This window comes from Argopecten irradians, chromosome 10 (assembly GCF_041381155.1).
Source record: "Argopecten irradians isolate NY chromosome 10, Ai_NY, whole genome shotgun sequence".
Lineage (NCBI taxonomy): Eukaryota > Metazoa > Mollusca > Bivalvia > Pectinida > Pectinidae > Argopecten > Argopecten irradians.
In genome coordinates this window covers 37100700-37119867 of record NC_091143.1, presented here as the reverse complement: position 1 = coordinate 37119867, position 19168 = coordinate 37100700, and the positions used below count along the sequence as shown (strand labels likewise).

The 19168-nt window shown below is 40.1% G+C and overlaps 3 protein-coding genes across 3 annotated transcripts; all 3 read right to left on the bottom strand.

Moving 5' to 3' along the window:
• Positions 1 to 12985: 12985 nt before the first annotated feature.
• Positions 12986 to 13728, bottom strand: LOC138332694 (golgin subfamily A member 6-like protein 7). Its single transcript, XM_069280685.1, has 2 exons — positions 13448 to 13728; positions 12986 to 13199 (listed from the first exon to the last, which is right to left on the bottom strand). The coding sequence occupies exons 1-2, from the start codon at positions 13726 to 13728 to the stop codon at positions 12986 to 12988; spliced, it is 495 nt and encodes a 164-aa protein (XP_069136786.1).
• Positions 13729 to 14036: 308 nt separating this feature from the next.
• Positions 14037 to 15552, bottom strand: LOC138332693 (golgin subfamily A member 6-like protein 7). Its single transcript, XM_069280684.1, has 2 exons — positions 15403 to 15552; positions 14037 to 14219 (listed from the first exon to the last, which is right to left on the bottom strand). Exons 1-2 carry the CDS (start codon positions 15550 to 15552, stop codon positions 14037 to 14039), a joined length of 333 nt encoding a protein of 110 aa, XP_069136785.1.
• Positions 15553 to 15671: 119 nt separating this feature from the next.
• Positions 15672 to 16644, bottom strand: LOC138332692 (golgin subfamily A member 6-like protein 24). The gene is made up of 2 exons (XM_069280682.1): positions 16350 to 16644; positions 15672 to 15973 (listed from the first exon to the last, which is right to left on the bottom strand). The coding sequence occupies exons 1-2, from the start codon at positions 16642 to 16644 to the stop codon at positions 15672 to 15674; spliced, it is 597 nt and encodes a 198-aa protein (XP_069136783.1).
• Positions 16645 to 19168: the final 2524 nt, after the last annotated feature.

The following is a 19168-nucleotide window of genomic DNA, read 5'->3' as shown; positions in this document are numbered from 1 at the left end:
TTTTGACCGCTTTATCTATATTGACTAAACAAATGCTACGCCATGCATATACATCCACTTATAACATTGCGATGTTTACCTCAATAGCCCGTGTATTAGGTCTAACATTTCTTCCTCTGGGACCAGGTTCTATTAAAACCGGGGAAGGAAGATTACGACATTATTCGTATGTACATGTTGTTAAAAACAATATTGATCGCATTCAGTATAACTTTCTCCGTTCGGCAAGTGATGTTATAAAACTAAACATCAAACGAGCACAGTATATCATTTCGCCTTAAACAGCATTTGTGACGTCATCAGATGCATTTCCAATATGAATACTGAATGCGCCAGTCGTTAGTGCAGTAGTTAAATTCTTTTCCTTGGCGAGACATAAAACCATTGGTTATTTTAACAGTACCTTCGTATAATCGCCAGTATTAAGTACGCTCCAGTAAGACTGCACTATAAAGAGACATGGGGAGACAACTCTCATTATACTGCAGTCTGACAAACACGCCCATCACAAACACTGTACACCCACGACTGGCGCATAGATGGGACGAGTTCTTATCCAGGAGAATAGTGAGATTCTTATCCAGGAGAATAGTGAGATTATTTGTTTTGGTATTTTCAAAAAATCTATAGTGCATAGATGGGGCGAGTACTTATCTAGGAGAAAAAGAAGATGATTTCCAAATATAGCGATAATATTAGCATATTTTGTAACTATTTAAAATCTACGCACACATCGCTCTTTTGAAATTCCATTAAAGAATTTTGAAACGAAATATAAATGATTTATATAAGTATATCCATATGTTGTTTTAACACAAAACTCAACTCTTTCCAGTTCTATAATTGGACAAAGCACTTACTATATTCGATTTGTACATTTTATATACACAGTAGCTTAACAGGCCACGGGACAAAGAAGTCACCTGTCTAACACCAACCATGTCCAAAGGCCTCTGCTTCACCGTTTGACATTCTCGGAATGGTGCCTTTCCTAGAAAAAACATTCGTCGCATTGTTGAGAAACTACTGACTGCTAGGGACCTCTAATACCTTATGACTAATAAACGCCAGTCGGTGGATGGCTGTCGGGGGATATCACACGCTGCCCCTAGGTAATGTATGGGCTCGTACTGTCCCCATATAACTGGTTTTTATTTGATTCCCTGCCTTGCCCCTTGTAGCCGAAAGGCGTCAAGATGAAGCGTCGGGGGACAAAGTCACAATCAATTTGTCCTTATGACGAACGCATACAATCGCATCAGCTCTGGAAAACCTAATTTGAGAGCTCAAGTCACGTGGTTTTAAGGGACTCGTAAATGGTTGCGGGATGCTAAGTAATTTTGGCGGGAGATGTCACTCACTCGGCCTTAGATATGGGTTATTAGGTAATGAACATGGCTATCATATTTCACGTCATCTCTACGCTGTAGACGATCAATTCAACCGTTCACAATGGCGGGGCGAACGTAAATCTAATTTTCTCCCCGGGAGACTAGCCCACTAATTAGAGTCAGACTTTGGGGTTTCAATAATTTACGATGCGTTCTCGCTGATGATCTGTGAAAACAAACACCCGACCGCCTATTAAAGAGTGTACGTCGGTTGTAGTGAAAGGGGTGCGATCACATTCAGTCTTCGCACAGCCAGCTCCCCGCCAGAGTAAACAAGGACCAAGACTTGGAACATGGCCACTCGATTCTTATTGGTAGGGCAGACTGGTCGGAAATGTTAATTAGGATTTCATCTGTCTAAACATGACTTAGTATGTGCCTTCCTTCCACATCTTTCGTTGAGATTTCAATATTCAATATTTTCCCCAGACCATTTCCTTGGTATATGTCGCCATATAACGGGCCGCCATATGTTTGTAAGCTTAGTGGTATACAGTATACCTTCGTAACCACAGATTTTTATTATTTCTTTTTTTTTTGCGTAAATACTTAAAAAATCAAGATAAACATTGGAAGACGCAGGTCAAGGAATTTGATATTGCTACATAGTGAAATCGGCGGCCCATCAGTTAATTCACAGCTGCAAAAAAGGGGCGTGTCGTCATCAACTGAAGGAGGAGTGGCTAGGCTGTCAAAGAGTCACGTGCTAATACGGACAGTTCTGTCTGTATCCATATGATTTATAATAATGGCACGGAACTAGACAAGTCGACGGTTCAAAAACGTCGTCAGAGAAACCAAAAATAATGAGCTTTGGAACGTTTTCGTTGCTCCAAGCATCTGTTCAAGTTGAGGAAGATAAATCAAAATGAGAAAACGGCATCAATACGATAGTCACTGTTACACGAAAGTTGCCATGTGAAAATATTCATTCAAACGGCATTGAAAGAGAATAATTAACTTCATTCATACTCGTGTTATTTTGCACTGCCTCTATCATCAATGTGATCGATATTTTTACCACCTTCTAACATTCATCCCCAACAGGCTTCACTAAATTTCCTTTGCCCCGGCAATGTCCCATATCAGCTAAGAACAAGTCTCGCGCTGGAGGCTCGCCACAAATGTATGACATCCTTTCAACGCCGCCGTGCATCTTGGGAATATGGCTGACGTTCACTGATGAATGAGATTCATGAAGACTGGTTTCCGGCACTAAACGATGTCGTATCAGCTTCACAATCTAAGCAAGGGCTTCTATTTCTGTGTCGGCTGCTGCTAAGAACAAATAAATCGATACTAGAATCACTCCTTCGTGGAGATTAATATTCCTAGGTCGCTGACAAATAGAAGCCATCAACGTAACTGCATAGCGACAACAACAGCAATACCCGTGATACCCGCTTAGGAATTATAGGGGGTTAAATCAGTAGTAAGCTTACAGGGTTGTTAATCATTCATCAATTTTCAGAGAAAAGAATAAGAAGTGGCTTTTTCAATCATGCTGAGAAAGAGTTAAGTTATTTTCTTTTGTCTTAAGTGGGACATAATGAAATGTAATGCAGAATAAATTAAATGAATTTGTAAATAGAGATGCAAACGGTCATCTGACAATTGGCAAATATATGGTAGAAGTACAAGGTAATGGAAATAGCATATTTAAAATAAAAAAAAATGGGATGAAAGTTAAGAAATTGTATTCAAAGATCTGCTGAGTAGAAGATGTAAGTTTCTGATATAATTGACCACCGTGACCTTAAAAGCAGGCGATCACTGCCCGAATAGGATGAATACTTGTCTGGATCAAAAACGACGAATTCTTGAAAAAATGAATTAGCTGTCTTTTGCCAAATATTGAATAAAGCCATAACGAAATATTGAAATCAACAGTAATACATTCGATACATTTGTATAAATTTTCTGTATAATTAGCAAATATATATATTTTTTTATTTTCTGGTTTAATTGATAGAATGATATTTCATTCTTTCTTTGTACACAAAAGTTTTAATATCAATCATACTATCTAGCCATATTAAAGTTTTTTTACCGTGGCCTAAAATAAAATCTCATCTTAGTTAGATAAAGATCCGCAATTTAAAGTTATGAGGGATGTTGAACGCAATAATACTGAGTTCTTGAAATAAAAAGTGCGATTTTTCAAATTTAAAACTAAGTACCTTGGCCATTGCATGTGCCACTTTTTATAGTGAGATTTAATAATCGTATCAGTCAAATGACTCATCAAAATTATATCCTGTATCATACAATATGAGCATATTGAATGACTTTTGTGATAAAGGATTTCATTCTAAGAACGATTTCGAGGATCAGTGACTTTTACGAAATTAAATGATATTTGTAAGGGAAACAAATCTTCATTAATCACTTTTGAACCAATTAGATGTGAACAGAGAAGTGTTTCCCTAAGGAACAGATTGAGCCATTCAAATTATTAATGCCCTACTATGCGTTGGCGAGAGCTTGCGATCAGGCCCCTATTTTTAACAATAAAATCGATGGTCCTTTGTGAAGTATTGATGATTGAGATGCTAGGTTGTACACTACGACACACCAAGAGAAATCCCCCAAAAATTATTGCATGTTGTCAAATTCTTATTATTCTATTGGTGTGAATTTGAAACGAAGACAAATGTTTACTTATTAAATGAAGAGAGATTTGATTAGCTTGTATAACATACATATACAAGAGTTCTATCATATTTCGCTAGGGTTAGGTAATATGTGTACATCGGATAATGGCAGACCTAGCCCCAGCTAATTAAACTCAATTTGGTATCGTGTTTCGTATAATCTTATATCAATACTAAATTAATTTGTTGTAAAATAAATATGAAATATAAATACAAATATTCTTTATAAAGGCGATTTATTTGTTTTACGAGCTTCAAATGACGAAGGCTATTTAAGACAATTTTCACTAGAGAGTCGAAGAGTGAAAACTAGTAGTATAGTATACTGTATGCAACTACTAGTAGTCGGTTCGCGGGTCAAGGTTCTAAATAACCTGAGCATTTGTTTATCGTGACGTCTTATTCGGCTATTCACCTTGAGGTGAGACACTAGAGGTATATAGTATAAGGTGTCTTAAAATATAAACTTTATTTATCTTACATCGATTGAGAAGCAAGCTATACAACTTATGTAAATCACTCTCGATGGCCCGGATGTAAGCGTACGAGGGGTCTTAGTGTGGAAGGGAACCGGAGTATCCGGGGAAAACCCACGTGATCGGGCAGGTGACCTCTAACCTTTCCACGTCCGTGCCGGGAATCGAACCCCGGCCGGCTAGGTGAAAGGCGAGCGGCTTAACCACTACACCACCCGATCACCCAAGGTGAGAGAATGGAGGTAGAATATAAAGCGTCTTATTCGGCCATAGTGACCTTGAGGTGAGAGACTAGATTGTATGAGGTGTCTTGTTCGGCCATACTGACCTTGAGGTGAGAGACTAAAAGCAGAATATAAGGCGTCTTCTTTGGCCATAGTGACCTTGAGGTGAGAGACCAGATCGAATATAAGGCGTCTTCTTCGGCCATAGTGACCTTGAGGTGAGATACCTGAGATAGTATATGAGGCGTCTTATTCGGCCATACTGACCTTGAGGTGAGAGACTAGAGGCAGAATATAAGGCTTCTTATTCAGCCATAGTGACCTTGAGGTGAGAGATTAGAGGCAGAATATAAGGCGTCTTGTTCGGCCATACTGTTCTTGAGGTGAGAGACTAGAGGTAGAATATAAGGCGTCTTGTTCAGCCATAGTGACCTTGAGGTGAGAGACTAGAGGCAGAATATAAGGCGTCTTATTCAGCCATAGTGGCCTTGAGGTGAGAGACTAGAGGCAGAATATAAGGCTTCTTATTCAGCCATAGTGACCTTGAGGTGAGAGATTAGAGGCAGAATATAAGGCGTCTTATTCGACCATAGTGCCCTTGAGGTGAGAGATTAGAGGCAGAATATAAGGCTTCTTATTCAGCCATAGTGCCCTTGAGGTGAGAGACCAGAGGCAGAATATAAGGCGTCTTATTCAGCCATAGTGCCCTTGAGGTGAGAGACCAGAGGCAGAATATAAGGCGTCTTATTCAGCCATACTGACCTTGAGGTGAGAGACTAGAGGCAGAATATAAGGCTTCTTATTCAGTCATAGTGACCTTGAGGTGAGAGACTAGAGGCAGAATATAAGGCTTCTTATTCAGTCATAGTGACCTTGAGGTGAGAGACTAGAGGCAGAATATAAGGCTTCTTATTCAGCCATAGTGACCTTGAGGTGAGAGACTAGAGGCAGAATATAAGGCGTCTTATTCAGCCATAGTGCCCTTGAGGTGAGAGACCAGAGGCAGAATATAAGGCGTCTTATTCAGCCATACTGACCTTGAGGTGAGAGACTAGAGGCAGAATATAAGGCGTCTTATTCAGCCATAGTGACCTTGAGGTGAGAGACCAGAGGCAGAATATAAGGCGTCTTATTCGACCATAGTGCCCTTGAGGTGAGAGATTAGAGGCAGAATATAAGGTGTCTTATTCGACCATAGTGACCTTGAGGTGAGAGACTAGAGGCAGAATATAAGGTGTCTTGTTCGGCCATACTGTCCTTGAGGTGAGAGACTAGAGGCAGAATATAAGGCTTCTTATTCAGCCATAGTGGCCTTGAGGTGAGGGACTAGAGGCAGAATATAAGGCTTCTTATTCAGCCATAGTGACCTTGAGGTGAGAGATTAAAGGCAGAATATAAGGCTTCTTATTCAGCCATAGTGGCCTTGAGGTGAGAGACTAGAGGCAGAATATAAGGCGTCTTGTTCGGCCATACTGACCTTGAGGTGAATCGCTACATGAAGAATACATTACTCAGAAGGAATGTGTGGCAAAATCCGATAAGATCACTGTTGTAGCATCTGTTAATATTTGTCAATTTGTCAATTATGTAAACAACTTGATAATAAATCTGATTAAAGACGGACTTGAGTAAGTCTACCTTCTGACCCCAATAGATCAGAAATAGTTAAAGCTGATTGTGTGTAGACAGGATAGTACGCGAAGCCCCATAGACGCTCAGTTATCATCCGCACTTGACAGGGGTCGAGTGTCCACATTAGCAACTGGAGAACTGGGCAGGTGCGAAGACACCGGAAGTACTTAGCGCAGAAGACCCTGTTGACGCCATGATTTAACGCCATTCAATTGAAGCATGCAGTGTCCTGTCTGGCTATTCTGTGAGTAGCATAACTAGTTTATAACAATTCACAGGTTTACATTCAACCAGCGCGAACTGAACTTCTCACGTCAAGCAAGGGCTGAGAACTTTGACCTCACCATGACAAAGGTTTTGTTGCGTTAATTTGCAGCCAGCAGTGATTATAATCGCGAGCTACAAATTTTCCGGTAAACCTGTCGGTATATCACTAGTTTGATTCGCCAGATGAAGACTTCACGCGAGCGACAGAGCTGCATTAGTATCGATATTGGTTTTTGAGAAAAAGATACAACGAATTTGGTATTAAATAAATTTTGTTTTGTTTTGTTTTTTAAGAACTCGGACGATAACTCTGACTGAGTGAGCCTGATGCCTCCGCCATCATGTAGAAATTTGTTATTGTCTATACAAGAATTTTATGACATCACCCTAGACATTCCAGGAGTTACCATCACTGTTGTTATATTCAACCCTGGACATAAAAAACTGAAGGCTCTCTTTGCGACAAAGGATGAGCAGTTAAACTGAAAGCTCATCTTTTGGTTAGCTTTGTGGCTTTAACGCTGGGTGCTCTCCGTATTTGCAAAGGAAGATTATGCTGGCTTGTGATTGGTCAGTCTTTTTTCTCTGAACTGCATATTTACTATCAGATTGTCTAGGGCAGGATATAATGACAATGAAATTAACCCCTGGAGTATCGAGGATGGGTTGGATATAACTACAGTGAAAGTAACCCCTGGAGTATCGAGGATGGCGTTAATATAACGACAGTGAAAGTAACCCCTGGAGTATCGAGGATGGGGGTAGATCTAACGACAGTGATAGTAACTCCTGGAGTATCGAGAATGATAAAACATGTACCTCAGTGGCATTGCAAAATTTCATTTTCAATTTTCAATGTTTGAATTATAGATTAGCTAAATCATTTCACTATTTATAAATCAATCTCACAACTGTCATATTGAAATTGTTCTTTGATTATGCAAAATAAATCAACAAGATACCATTGAAAATGATTTTTAAGTTTTTTCTAATCAACAATCAACTTTAATCAATAATTCCCTTCACTGATAAATAATTAAGTACCACTGAGATAAAATGGCAACGTTTTCGCGTAATCTATTTTTCATTGGTAAGTTTAATGACTTATCGGAATCGACATAATTTAAGATTCAACAATTTTATCTCCAAGGATGACCGACAGAGGGGAAAAATCGTTAGCAAAAAACTGTAATTAGACCTGATAAAGGGCGTCATTAATGTATTGATTAGTTAAAGGTAGCCGAAATACGCCAACATCGTAATCTATAGGACAGTTGAGTGAACACAGAATCTTCCAGGATCGGGAACGGACATACTTCTGTGAACAGAAAAAATCTCGACGTTTACATTTTTATTATCATAGAGCTGTACTGATATGATGTCCAATTAATTATTAATCATACCAATCATTGACGATATCAAATGCACGTATGCCGTCCGTCTACGTTACACAAACGGTATAATTTGGGTTCGTACTCTATCCATGCATAACTGAGACAGATAGCATGGTTTAGCTGAGAGTACAGACACGGGGCGGGGGACCAGCTGGGCCCCGCGGTAAGCTTTCCTCTCATACGACAATAACGTTGTAATATGGATTTCTTAGCCACGGAAACAAAGAGTATGGTAGTGAAGTGTGTTTCACTACATGTTAGTAATTTATGGCAATTTGCATTCACGTCTGTCCAAGGGTTCGGCATAAGCGCGCTCACGTGCCGACCCATCGACCTCAATTGAAAAATCCTGTTTATTACCGTAAAAGGTAGCAATATCATCCCATTGCACGTGCTTCATTGTCATATACAGCATCACGAACATTATGTCAGCATCACGCACATACACTAAACCATCGCCCCGTTAGTGTCTGGACTTACACGGGCTTCTTGTAAGACTTGGACAGGAAGGGCACATGGTAATTTACGTTTTTTTTCAAATGATTCAAAGATCATTCATCATTCGTCGATTGACCTAAAACACATGCACTTTTCCTGACTGGATGTCAAACTTGTTATAGAGATGGAACGTTGTATTTGTTGCAATTACTGTACGCTCGTGTGTCAATAGAAGGGAAACCCAATCCATTTATTTTCCTTAATTCACATTTCTTTACAAAATTCAGGCAGATTTTTTCTTGGATTTCGCATATGAAGAACATATGTTGCAATAACAGACATCGTTCGGATGGAAGGAATTCGACAAATGGTTATATTTCAAACAATAATTGCGGCTCTTGTTTTGTCATGAAATTCTCATTTATTTCCCTGTTTTGATTGGGTACACACTAACACGTAGCGGAGTAGCTCTGCTGCACACGATTCTCGTTGTCTGATTGGGCATGCAAAGTTTAAGAAAAAAGAAAAGAAAAGAAATAAAAATGAGACTTTATTGTGAAGGGAGAGAAGGAAAAAAACGCATGTGTTAGGGTTTATGGTTTGTACCGATGAAAAGCGATATAACACCAGTGGATAGCAGAAATAAAGATCGCTGTGACTTCATCCCAGTCACATGAGTCTTGAAAAAGTGCAAATTAAGGCGGCACTGGTGATTTACATCGCTTCGGGATTGTTTTATGTTTTCTGATACCAGAACGATGGTTAAGGCGATTGTTTTCTCGGGGCGCGCAAGATGCCGCTGTTTTTGCAGTTTCGATTCCCGCGTGAACTCGGAGTTTGTTTCCAGTGATAAATATCCATTAGGTCTGACGAATTGATATTATTGCGAATAAAGTCTGCGTGGAGTGATGTAGACGCTGGCAGTAACGCGCGCGTACACATACACATAGCCTGCACCTCACTGAAGACACATCTGAAGCTAGTCAGTGGAAGAAATTGAATCCTGCTTGGTCAATGATAATTTCCGCTCAGCTATATAATTTACAGATATGAGTTTCAAATTTGGCTTCGCCGGTCGGTATGGATTAGCGTTCGCCCTCTTGATGAGAAACTCAGTTGTGCACGTGGCAATGTCGATTTATGACGGACATCTGTTTCATGGCCACGCCCCTCTCACGTGCTCAACTCCGCCCACCACTAATGCATACTTCTCCGTCTCCAGGCTGCCGCAGCAATAGGATCGAAGACTTTGGAGATCGACAAGGATGAGGTGAAATGTGCGTGGTATGTTTTACCCGCCTCCTGGGAGATTTGACGGCACAGCAGAATGATCAATTGTATACACAACATTGTACTTATAATAGACATAGGTATCTATACTGCGTCAAGTTCATTTGAGCTAGATTTCATAATCAAATAGTATCTTGCAAACCAATGACGGTGCTATTAATATTCCATGGTCACCTATTAAGTAACAAAATATTCCTCTGATTAAATATAAATCAACTGCAGATAGTGTACCTTTGTATATATTCATGTTTTGCTTTATTTAACCGCACATGGTATCGAGCGCACTTTGACATAAAGGCTAGTTCGATACAATACATAGGGCAATGTGTATCGAGAGAAAGAAACCGTGTGTAATCGTCGATATCTTCGCCGTCACGTCTCAACAGCCAATCAAAAGCTTGCAATTACTTAGTGCTCATCGAACGCGACATGAATGTCCATAATTCAATAATCTAATCCAATTGGGGGATGCGAGAAAGCCGGCAAAAAATAGACACTCTTTTCCATGTGCGTCGCATTATTTAATGGCCGACTCGAACGCGCCTGCAAAAACCTTCATCGACATGATAGTCTCATTTTAACATCGACCTTTTGGAGAAGTGAACAATCTAATATCTGGCAGTGCAAATTAGCAGGCCTAGTTGGGATTTCTCAACACTGAGCACTGTTTTAGGCTTCCGTTAATTGGAAGTTGAAATTTAAAGTCATTAGTTTCTCCGCTACAAGTGGAATAAGGAGGATTTGAGTGTGATTGGAATACAGTTGACTTATTACCCAAAAGTCGTAAATACGTATTTTTCGGGAAGTCATGTTGAATGTGTTGTGATAAGGTCGGAGTCCTTATCATTCATACAAATTACCAACATTTTCATATGACACCAATCTATTCATTTTTTTTATCTATGACAACATGTAAATTAATTTTTGATACTTAATTTATGGTCATATTGGAATGAATTCGATCTTGATTTTTGTCAATGCCCTTCATTTTTGTTTTAGTCCACTGTCGCTCTGTGTTGATGATCCATCAGAGTTATTGCCCTTTGTTTCTCCCCCTCACATGATATTACACTAGTTTAGCAGCTCAAGTAACCGAATATTGTGACCATGTTTTAAACGATAAGTTTAGTCCATGCCTCGCACCGTATGGATACGATCTGTTCGAATAGGCAAAGACGCTTGCGTTCAAAAACACCTGGTCGTGTCATGTCGAACATTATTCTTTGTACATACAGATATATATCATTAACTATTCTATTTTTTCAAGGTCGTTTGCGTAATGAATAAATTTGACTTTGTTCTCCAGGATCACTCAACTGCGCTTTCTATTAAAGATTTTTTAGACAATAACTATTTATCTTTTATTTAGTTCTTTTAAAAAGTGTGGGATTAATCAAACTTACGTAATAATTAATTAACGCAAATTAACCAGATTCTAATAAGGATGAGTGTACATGTGTATATGTACCCTAGTCCGCAAAGCCAGCATGTGTATATCAGTTTTTATTAATTTTGCCCAATATATATAATATAATATAATAATAATAAAAAAGTAATATATAGTTAGGTTTAGCGGACTACGTGTACCCGTGTCGGGTGTCATTCCTGGCCTAACAGATGCTGTTTTTCATCGATACCTCTGACACCATATAACACTTATTATTGACCAATGTACACTCTCGCCCGCTAGGTGTAAGTGTCAATCAATCTAATTATTTATTAACACCAATGTTACCTGTAATATATCAAACAGATTGATACAAATGTACTCTTTCAACCTTCAGATCTCGTGCAGTGCACGTGTGACAGCCTATCACATAGTAATTATGGCCGTCAATAACGACCTGTTCTTACAAAGTAAGATGGCTGATACATAATGTATTATGTAGAGTCTAGATTCATTGTCTTAAACAAAGGACCACGTACAGACAACGTCTTGGACGCCCTTTCGGATCGGGAGACAGGCAGTTCGTGACATAACAAGTCGATCAGGAATAACACGAACCTTGCGCCACCGGAACCGGAAGTACAATGACGTATTCATCGATTTTTTTCTAATACTGATAATTTAATATGGCACATTTCTTTAATATCTGAAAAACGGAAACACCGTATTTTTAAATTTGTTATCAAAACTGTTAGAATGAATTCACAAGAGTACAAGAATAGTCGACCAGGTCAAGAGTTGGGAGATATTTTCATTGAGTTCAAAATGGTTATATAGGGAAATAAAATTTATTGTCCCTCGATTTCACTATTCTGTCCCCCGATTTCACCATTCTATTCCCCGCTTTCACCATTCTGTTCCCTGATTTCACCATTCTGTTCCCTGATTTCACCACTCTGTTCCCTGTTTTCACCATTCTGTTCCCTGATTTCACCATCCTGTCTCCTGATTTGACCATTCTATTCCCTAATTTCACCATTCTATTCCCTAATTTCACTATTCTGTTCCCTGAATTCACCATTCTGTCCCCCGATTTCAACATTCTGTCCCCTGATTTCACCATTCTGTTACCGGATTTCACCATTCTTTCCCCCGATTTCACCATTCTGTCCTCCGATTTTTCCATTCTGTTTCACGATTTCGCCATTCTGTTCCCCGATTTCACCATTTTGTCTTCTGATTCACCATTCTGTTCCCCGACTTTACAACTTTGTTCCCCGATTTCACCATTCCTGACTTCACCATTCTGTTCCCTGATTTCACCATCCTGTCTCCTGATTTGACCATTCTGTTCCCTAATTTCACCATTCTATTCCCTAATTTCACTATTCTGTTCCCTGAATTCACCATTCTGTCCCCCGATTTCAACATTCTGTCCCCTGATTTCACCATTCTGTTACCGGATTTCACCATTCTTTCCCCCGATTTCACCATTCTGTCCTCCGATTTTACCATTCTGTTTCACGATTTCGCCATTCTGTTCCCCGATTTCACCATTTTGTCTTCTGATTCACCATTCTGTTCCCCGACTTTACAATTTGTTCCCCGATTTCACCATTCTGTCACCTGACTTCACCATTCTGTCCCCTGATTTCACCTTTCTGTTCCCCGATTTCACCATTCTGTCCCCTGATTTCACCATTCTGTTCCCCGATTTCACCATTCTGTCACCTGACTTCACCATTCTGTCCCCTGATTTCACCTTTCTGTTCCCCGATTTCACCATTCTGTCCCCTGATTTCACCATTCTGTCCCCTGATTTCACCATTCTGTTACCCGATTTCACCATTCTGTCCCCTGATTTCACCATTCTGTTCCCTAATTTCACCATTTTGTCCTCCGATTTTACCATTCTGTTTCACGATTTCGCCATTCTGGTCCCCGATTTCACCATTCTGTTCCTTGATTTCACCATTCTGTTCCCTGATTTCACCACTCTGTTCCCTGTTTTCACCATTCTGTTCCCTGATTTCACCATCCTGTCTCCTGATTTGACCATTCTGTTCCCTAATTTCACCATTCTATTCCCCAATTTCACTATTCTGTTCCCCGAATTCACCATTCTGCCCCGATTTCACCATTCTGTCCCCTGATTTCACCATTCTATAACCGGATTTCACCATTCTTTCCCCGATTTCACCATTCTGTGCTCCGATTTTACCATTTTGTCTTCTGCTTCACCATTCTGTTCCCCGATTTTACCATTCTGTTCCCCGATTTCACCATTCTGTCACCTGACTTCACCATTCTGTCCCCTGATTTCACCATTCTGTTCCCCGATTTCACCATTCTTCCCTGATTTCACCATTCTGTTCCCTGATTTCACCACTCTGTTCCCTGATTTCACCACTCTGTTCCCTGTTTTCACCATTCTGTTCCCTGATTTCACCATCCTGTCTCCTGATTTGACCATTCTGTTCCCTAATTTCACCATTCTATTCCCTAATTTCCATTCTGTTCCCTTTTCACCATTCTGTTCCCTGATTTCACCATTCTGTTCCCCTGATTTCACCATTCTGTTCCGATTTCACCATTCTTCCCTGATTTCACCATTCTGTTCCATTTCACCATTCTTTCCCTGATTTCACCATTCTGTCCTCCGATTTTCCATTCTGTTTCACGATTTCGCCATTCTGTTCCCCGATTTCACCATTTTGTCTTCTGATTCACCATTCTGTTCCCCGACTTTACCATTTTGTTCCCCGATTTCACCATTCTGTCACCTGACTTCACCATTCTGTCCCCTGATTTCACCTTTCTGTCCCCGATTTCACCATTCTGTTCCAGTTTCACCATTCTGTTCCCATTTCACCATTCTGTTCCCTAGATTTCACCATTTTGTCCTCCGATTTCACCATTCTGTTCCCTGATTTCACCATTCTGTTCCCCGATTTCACCATTCTGTTCCCTGATTTCACCATTCTGTTCCCTGATTTCACCATTCTGTTCCCTGATTTCACCATTCTGTTCCCTGATTTCACCATTCTGTTCCCTGATTTCACCATTCTGTTCCCGATTTCACCATTCTTTCCCTGATTTCACCATTCTGTTCCCCGATTTCACCATTCTGTTCCCAATTTCACCATTCTGTTCCCGATTTCACCTTCTGTCCCCGATTTCACCATTCTGTTCCCCCGATTTCACCATTCTGTTCCCCGATTTCACCATCTGTCCCGATTTTACCATTTGTCCCTGATTTCACCATTCTGTTTCCCGATTTACAATTTTGTTCCCCGATTTCACCATTCTGTCACCTGACTTCACCATTCTATCCCCTGATTTCACCATTCTGTTCCCCGATTTCACCATTCTGTTCCCTGATTTCACCATTCTGTTCCCCTGATTTCACCACTCTGTTCCCTGATTCACCACTCTGTTCCCTGTTTCACCATTCTGTTCCCTGATTTCACCATCCTGTCTCCTGATTTGACCATTCTGTTCCCTAATTTCACCATTCTATTCCCTAATTTCACTATTCTGTTCCCTAATTTCACCATTCTATTCCCTAATTTCACTATTCTGTTCCCTGAATTCACCATTCTGTCCCCCGATTTCAACATTCTGTCCCCTGATTTCACCATTCTGTTACCGGATTTCACCATTCTTTCCCCCGATTTCACCATTCTGTCCTCCGATTTTACCATTCTGTTTCACGATTTCGCCATTCTGTTCCCCGATTTCACCATTTTGTCTTCTGATTCACCATTCTGTTACCCGACTTTTCAACTTTGTTCCCCGATTTCACCATTCTGTCACCTGATTCACCATTCTGTCCCCTGATTTCACCATTTCTGTCCCCTGATTTCACCATTCTGTTTCACGATTTCGCCATTCTGGTCCCCGATTTCACCATTCTGTTCTCTGATTTCACCATTCTGTTCCCTAATTTCACCATTCTATTCCCCAATTTCACTATTCTGTTCCCCGAATTCACCATTCTGTTCCCTGATTTCACCATTCTGTTCCCTAATTTCACCATTCTATTCCCCCGATTTCACTATTCTGTTCCCCGAATTCACCATTCTGTGCCCCCCGATTTTACACCATTCTGTCCCTGATTTCACCATTCTATAACCGGATTTCACCATTCTTTCCCCGATTTTACACCATTCTGTGCTCCGATTTTACCATTTTGTCTTCTGCTTCACCATTCTGTTCCCCGATTTTACATTTTGTTCCCCGATTTCACCATTCTGTCACCTGACTTCACCATTCTATCCCCTGATTTCACCATTCTGTCCCCCGATTTCGCCTTTCTGTCCCCTGATTTCACCATTCTGTTACGGGATTTCACCATTCTTTCCCCGAATTCACCATTCTGTTCCTCCGATTTTACCATTTCTGTTCCCCGATTTCACCATTGTGTCTTATGATTCACCGTTCTGTCCCCTGACTTCACCATTCTGTCCCCTGATTTCACCATTTTGTCCCCTGATTTCACAAATCTGTTCCCTGACTTCACCAACTTTGTCCTCTGATTTCACCATTTTGTTCTCTGATTTTACCATTCTGTTCCCTGATTTCACCATTATGTTCCCTGATTTCACCATTCTGTTCCCTGATTTCATCACTCTGATTCCTGATTTCACCATTTTGTAACCTGATTTCACCTTTCTGTTCCCTGATTTCGCCACTCTGTTCACTGTTTTCACCATTCTGTTCCCCAATTTCATCACTCTGTCCCCTGATTTCACCATTTAGTCCCCTGATTTCACCATTCTGTTCCCTGATTTCATCATTTTTTCCCCGATGGTACCATTCTGTTCCGTAATTTCACCATTCGGTCTCCTGATTTCACAATTTTGTCCCCTGATTTCAACATTCTTTCTCCTTATTTCAACAATTTGTCCCCTAATGTCACCATTCTGTTTCCAGATTTCACCAATTTTGTCCTCTGACTTCACCATTCTATCCTCTGATTTCACCATTCTGTTCCCTGATTTCACCATTCTGGTCTCTGATTTTACCATTCAGTTCCCTGATTATATCATTCTGTCCCCTGATTTCACCATTCTGTTCCCTAATTTCACCATTCTGTCTCCTAATTTCACCATTCTGTCCCCTGATTTCGCCATTCTGTCCCCTGATTTCGCCAACTTTGCCCTCTGATTTCACCATTTTGTTCTCTGATTTTACCATTCTGTTCCCTGATTTCACCATTCTGTTCCCTGATTTTACCATTCTGTTCTTTGATTTCACCATTCTGTTCCGTGATTTCATCACTCTGATTCCTGATTTCACCATTTTGTCCCCTGATTTCACCTTTCTGTTCCCTGATTTCACCACTCTGTTCACTGTTTTCACCATTCTGTCCCCCAATTTCATCACTCTGTCCCCTGATTTCACCATTTAGTCCCCTGATTTCACCATTCTGTTCCCTGATTTCATCATTTTTCCCCGATGTCACCATTCTGTTCCGTAATTTCACCATTCGGTCTCCTGATTTCACAATTTTGTCCCCTGATTTCAACTTTCTTTCTCCTTATTTCAACAATTTGTCCCCTAATGTCACCATTCTGTTTCCAGATTTCACCAATTTTGTCCCCTGACTTCACCATTCTGTCCTCTGATTTCACCATTATGTTCCCTGATTATATCATTCTGTCCCCTGATTTCACCATTCTGTTCCCTAATTTCACCATTCTGTCTCCTAATTTCGCCATTCTGTCCCCTGATTTCGCCATTCTGTCCCCTGATTTCACCATTCTGTCCCCTGATTTCGCCATTCTGTCCCCTGATTTCACCATTCTGTTCCCTAATTTCACCGTTCTGTCCCCTGATTTACAGTCGGTCTCGGTGATTAAACAACTTGGGTTACAACTGTACTGTGTGTGGCAATTGGTATTGAGAAAATGCAGATTTTAGTCTTAATTTCGTCAGATTCAACTCCAATTTGACGTTTTTTTGGTACGAATATTATGTTTGACTTCATAAGAAATCCAGATTTATTCTGTTGCTTTGTAATGGCAGTGGATATGATAAAACATTATTGATGTTTGTGAATTTGATCTGTGGACCATTAAGATGGCTGCTTCATATCCTTTATCGCTCTATCTTAGAAAACATCACAAAGGCAGCCATTCAGACAACTATACACGGTTGTGAATCAATCATGTCTGAATCTCGATAAACTGTTCTGGAAACGACACGGAGAAAATCGAATTCTATTTGTCCTTGTTACTTTCAGAAGAACGACTTGTATGGCCTAAGATTCATCCCTCTAAACAAATGGCGTCGTATTTGGAAAACAAATGATGTCGTATTTGGATTTTGTTCTAAAAAATCGTAAACTTTAAGCGAATTCCTACCATCGTTTCCAATATTATTATGCTCTCTATATTCGAAATCTGTTCCAAATTCAATCTAGACCGCGTCACACAGGCGTTAACTACCAGATACTCTTATTGAAAGGATGTCTCCCGGTTATAAGTAAAAACAGGCCTGTTCTGTGGAGCGGGAAATCCGGAAATTACTAGCAGTTGATATCTGGTCCGAGATAAATGATAAGGTGTAATCACTTTTGGTTTGCACTGAGGCAATCAGAATATAAGAGCCGCTCTCCCGAGCCCACGGTGACCGCCTTATATCCCTACAGCCCGAGTCCAGTACCCTGTTGTTCCCTACCCCCGCATAGGGTGACAGTTGTAAACCCAGGGGTAGAATCCAACAGTCGGGAATATCAAAAGTTTACTCTGCATTAAGAGTAGCAGACATTAATTAAAATGGTCCCAAAATTATTTAAATATGGCCTCCGGTGTCTCTCTGCGATAGTGGAAACCCATTTTCTATAGCGCTATCTCACTGAAGAATGTTTCCGAAGACACCCAACCCAGTCGTCCCACCCACTTTATGCTGACTACTTTTGGTGTGTTTCGGCCAGGTGATAGAACCTTGAGCCTTCTTCACGGGGACGAACGCTCATGTGAGGCGGTGTCAAGGGAGACGTGAAGAACGACAAAGTCAGTTAGGAAGAGAAAGAATAAGATTCCAGTCGCCTTCCACAATTATATAACGGGAGCAGCAGGTGCAATTTTAACGCCTTTCCTTCAAATTATTTACTAGTTCTAGAAATGTAGCTTACTTCAAAGCATTATTGAGAGGATTTGTTTGGCTAATGAACTTTTAATTTGTTGACAAAGACATTTTAATGGAGTTGAATAACTTGTAATGGCCTGCGAAGAAATTAATGACATAACTTATTATATTCACATGTTAAAAGTCCATGAAAACACAGCATCTAGCAAGTGCGTGCTGTTACAATTTATTCTGCACATGTTCTGGCAGATAGCGACACCCGTTTATCGGGCCCGACAGCCACGCAATAGCTGATCAAACTCTCGACTTTAAAATAACGATAACTGTTTTCGCACGAGCCTTCGGCAGACTATCCTAGTCAATACTTGTATTAGCATTTAGATGGCTTGATCGTATAACAATAAGGAGAATTCCAAATCAGTACTCGTTATAAAAGCAGTGCTGTGATTTTGTGGAAAAAAATATGAATAAGAATGCGATTTCAGAGGGAATACATTCTATAATCAGATCACTGCTTAATTTCCCATCATTTTTGCTACTCTGCATAATTGCACACACAAATGGAATAGTATTTCTAGTATTTACCAAATAATCATATATGAAATACATCAAAATCATTCCTTTGTCAGCTTTAATGAAAACTTTTACTTTTCTTTTAAATAATGTGAAAAAAAATTCAAATAAAGCTTCTGCATGTTCTAAGCATTAAAAAATGGGTAGTTCTCATAGGGAAAGAATTAAAAAAATCGGTGTATAAGAGTGAAAAAGAGCTCCCGGTTGCTTGAACTATTTGAAGACTTATATACATGTATAACAGCCGAGAGATATTTTTGTGACTGTTTGAAAGTAATTTGATGGCGGTGTGTATATTTGTCTCAACGACTCTTGATATAGTTCATGAGGTGTTACTGGCTCAGCTA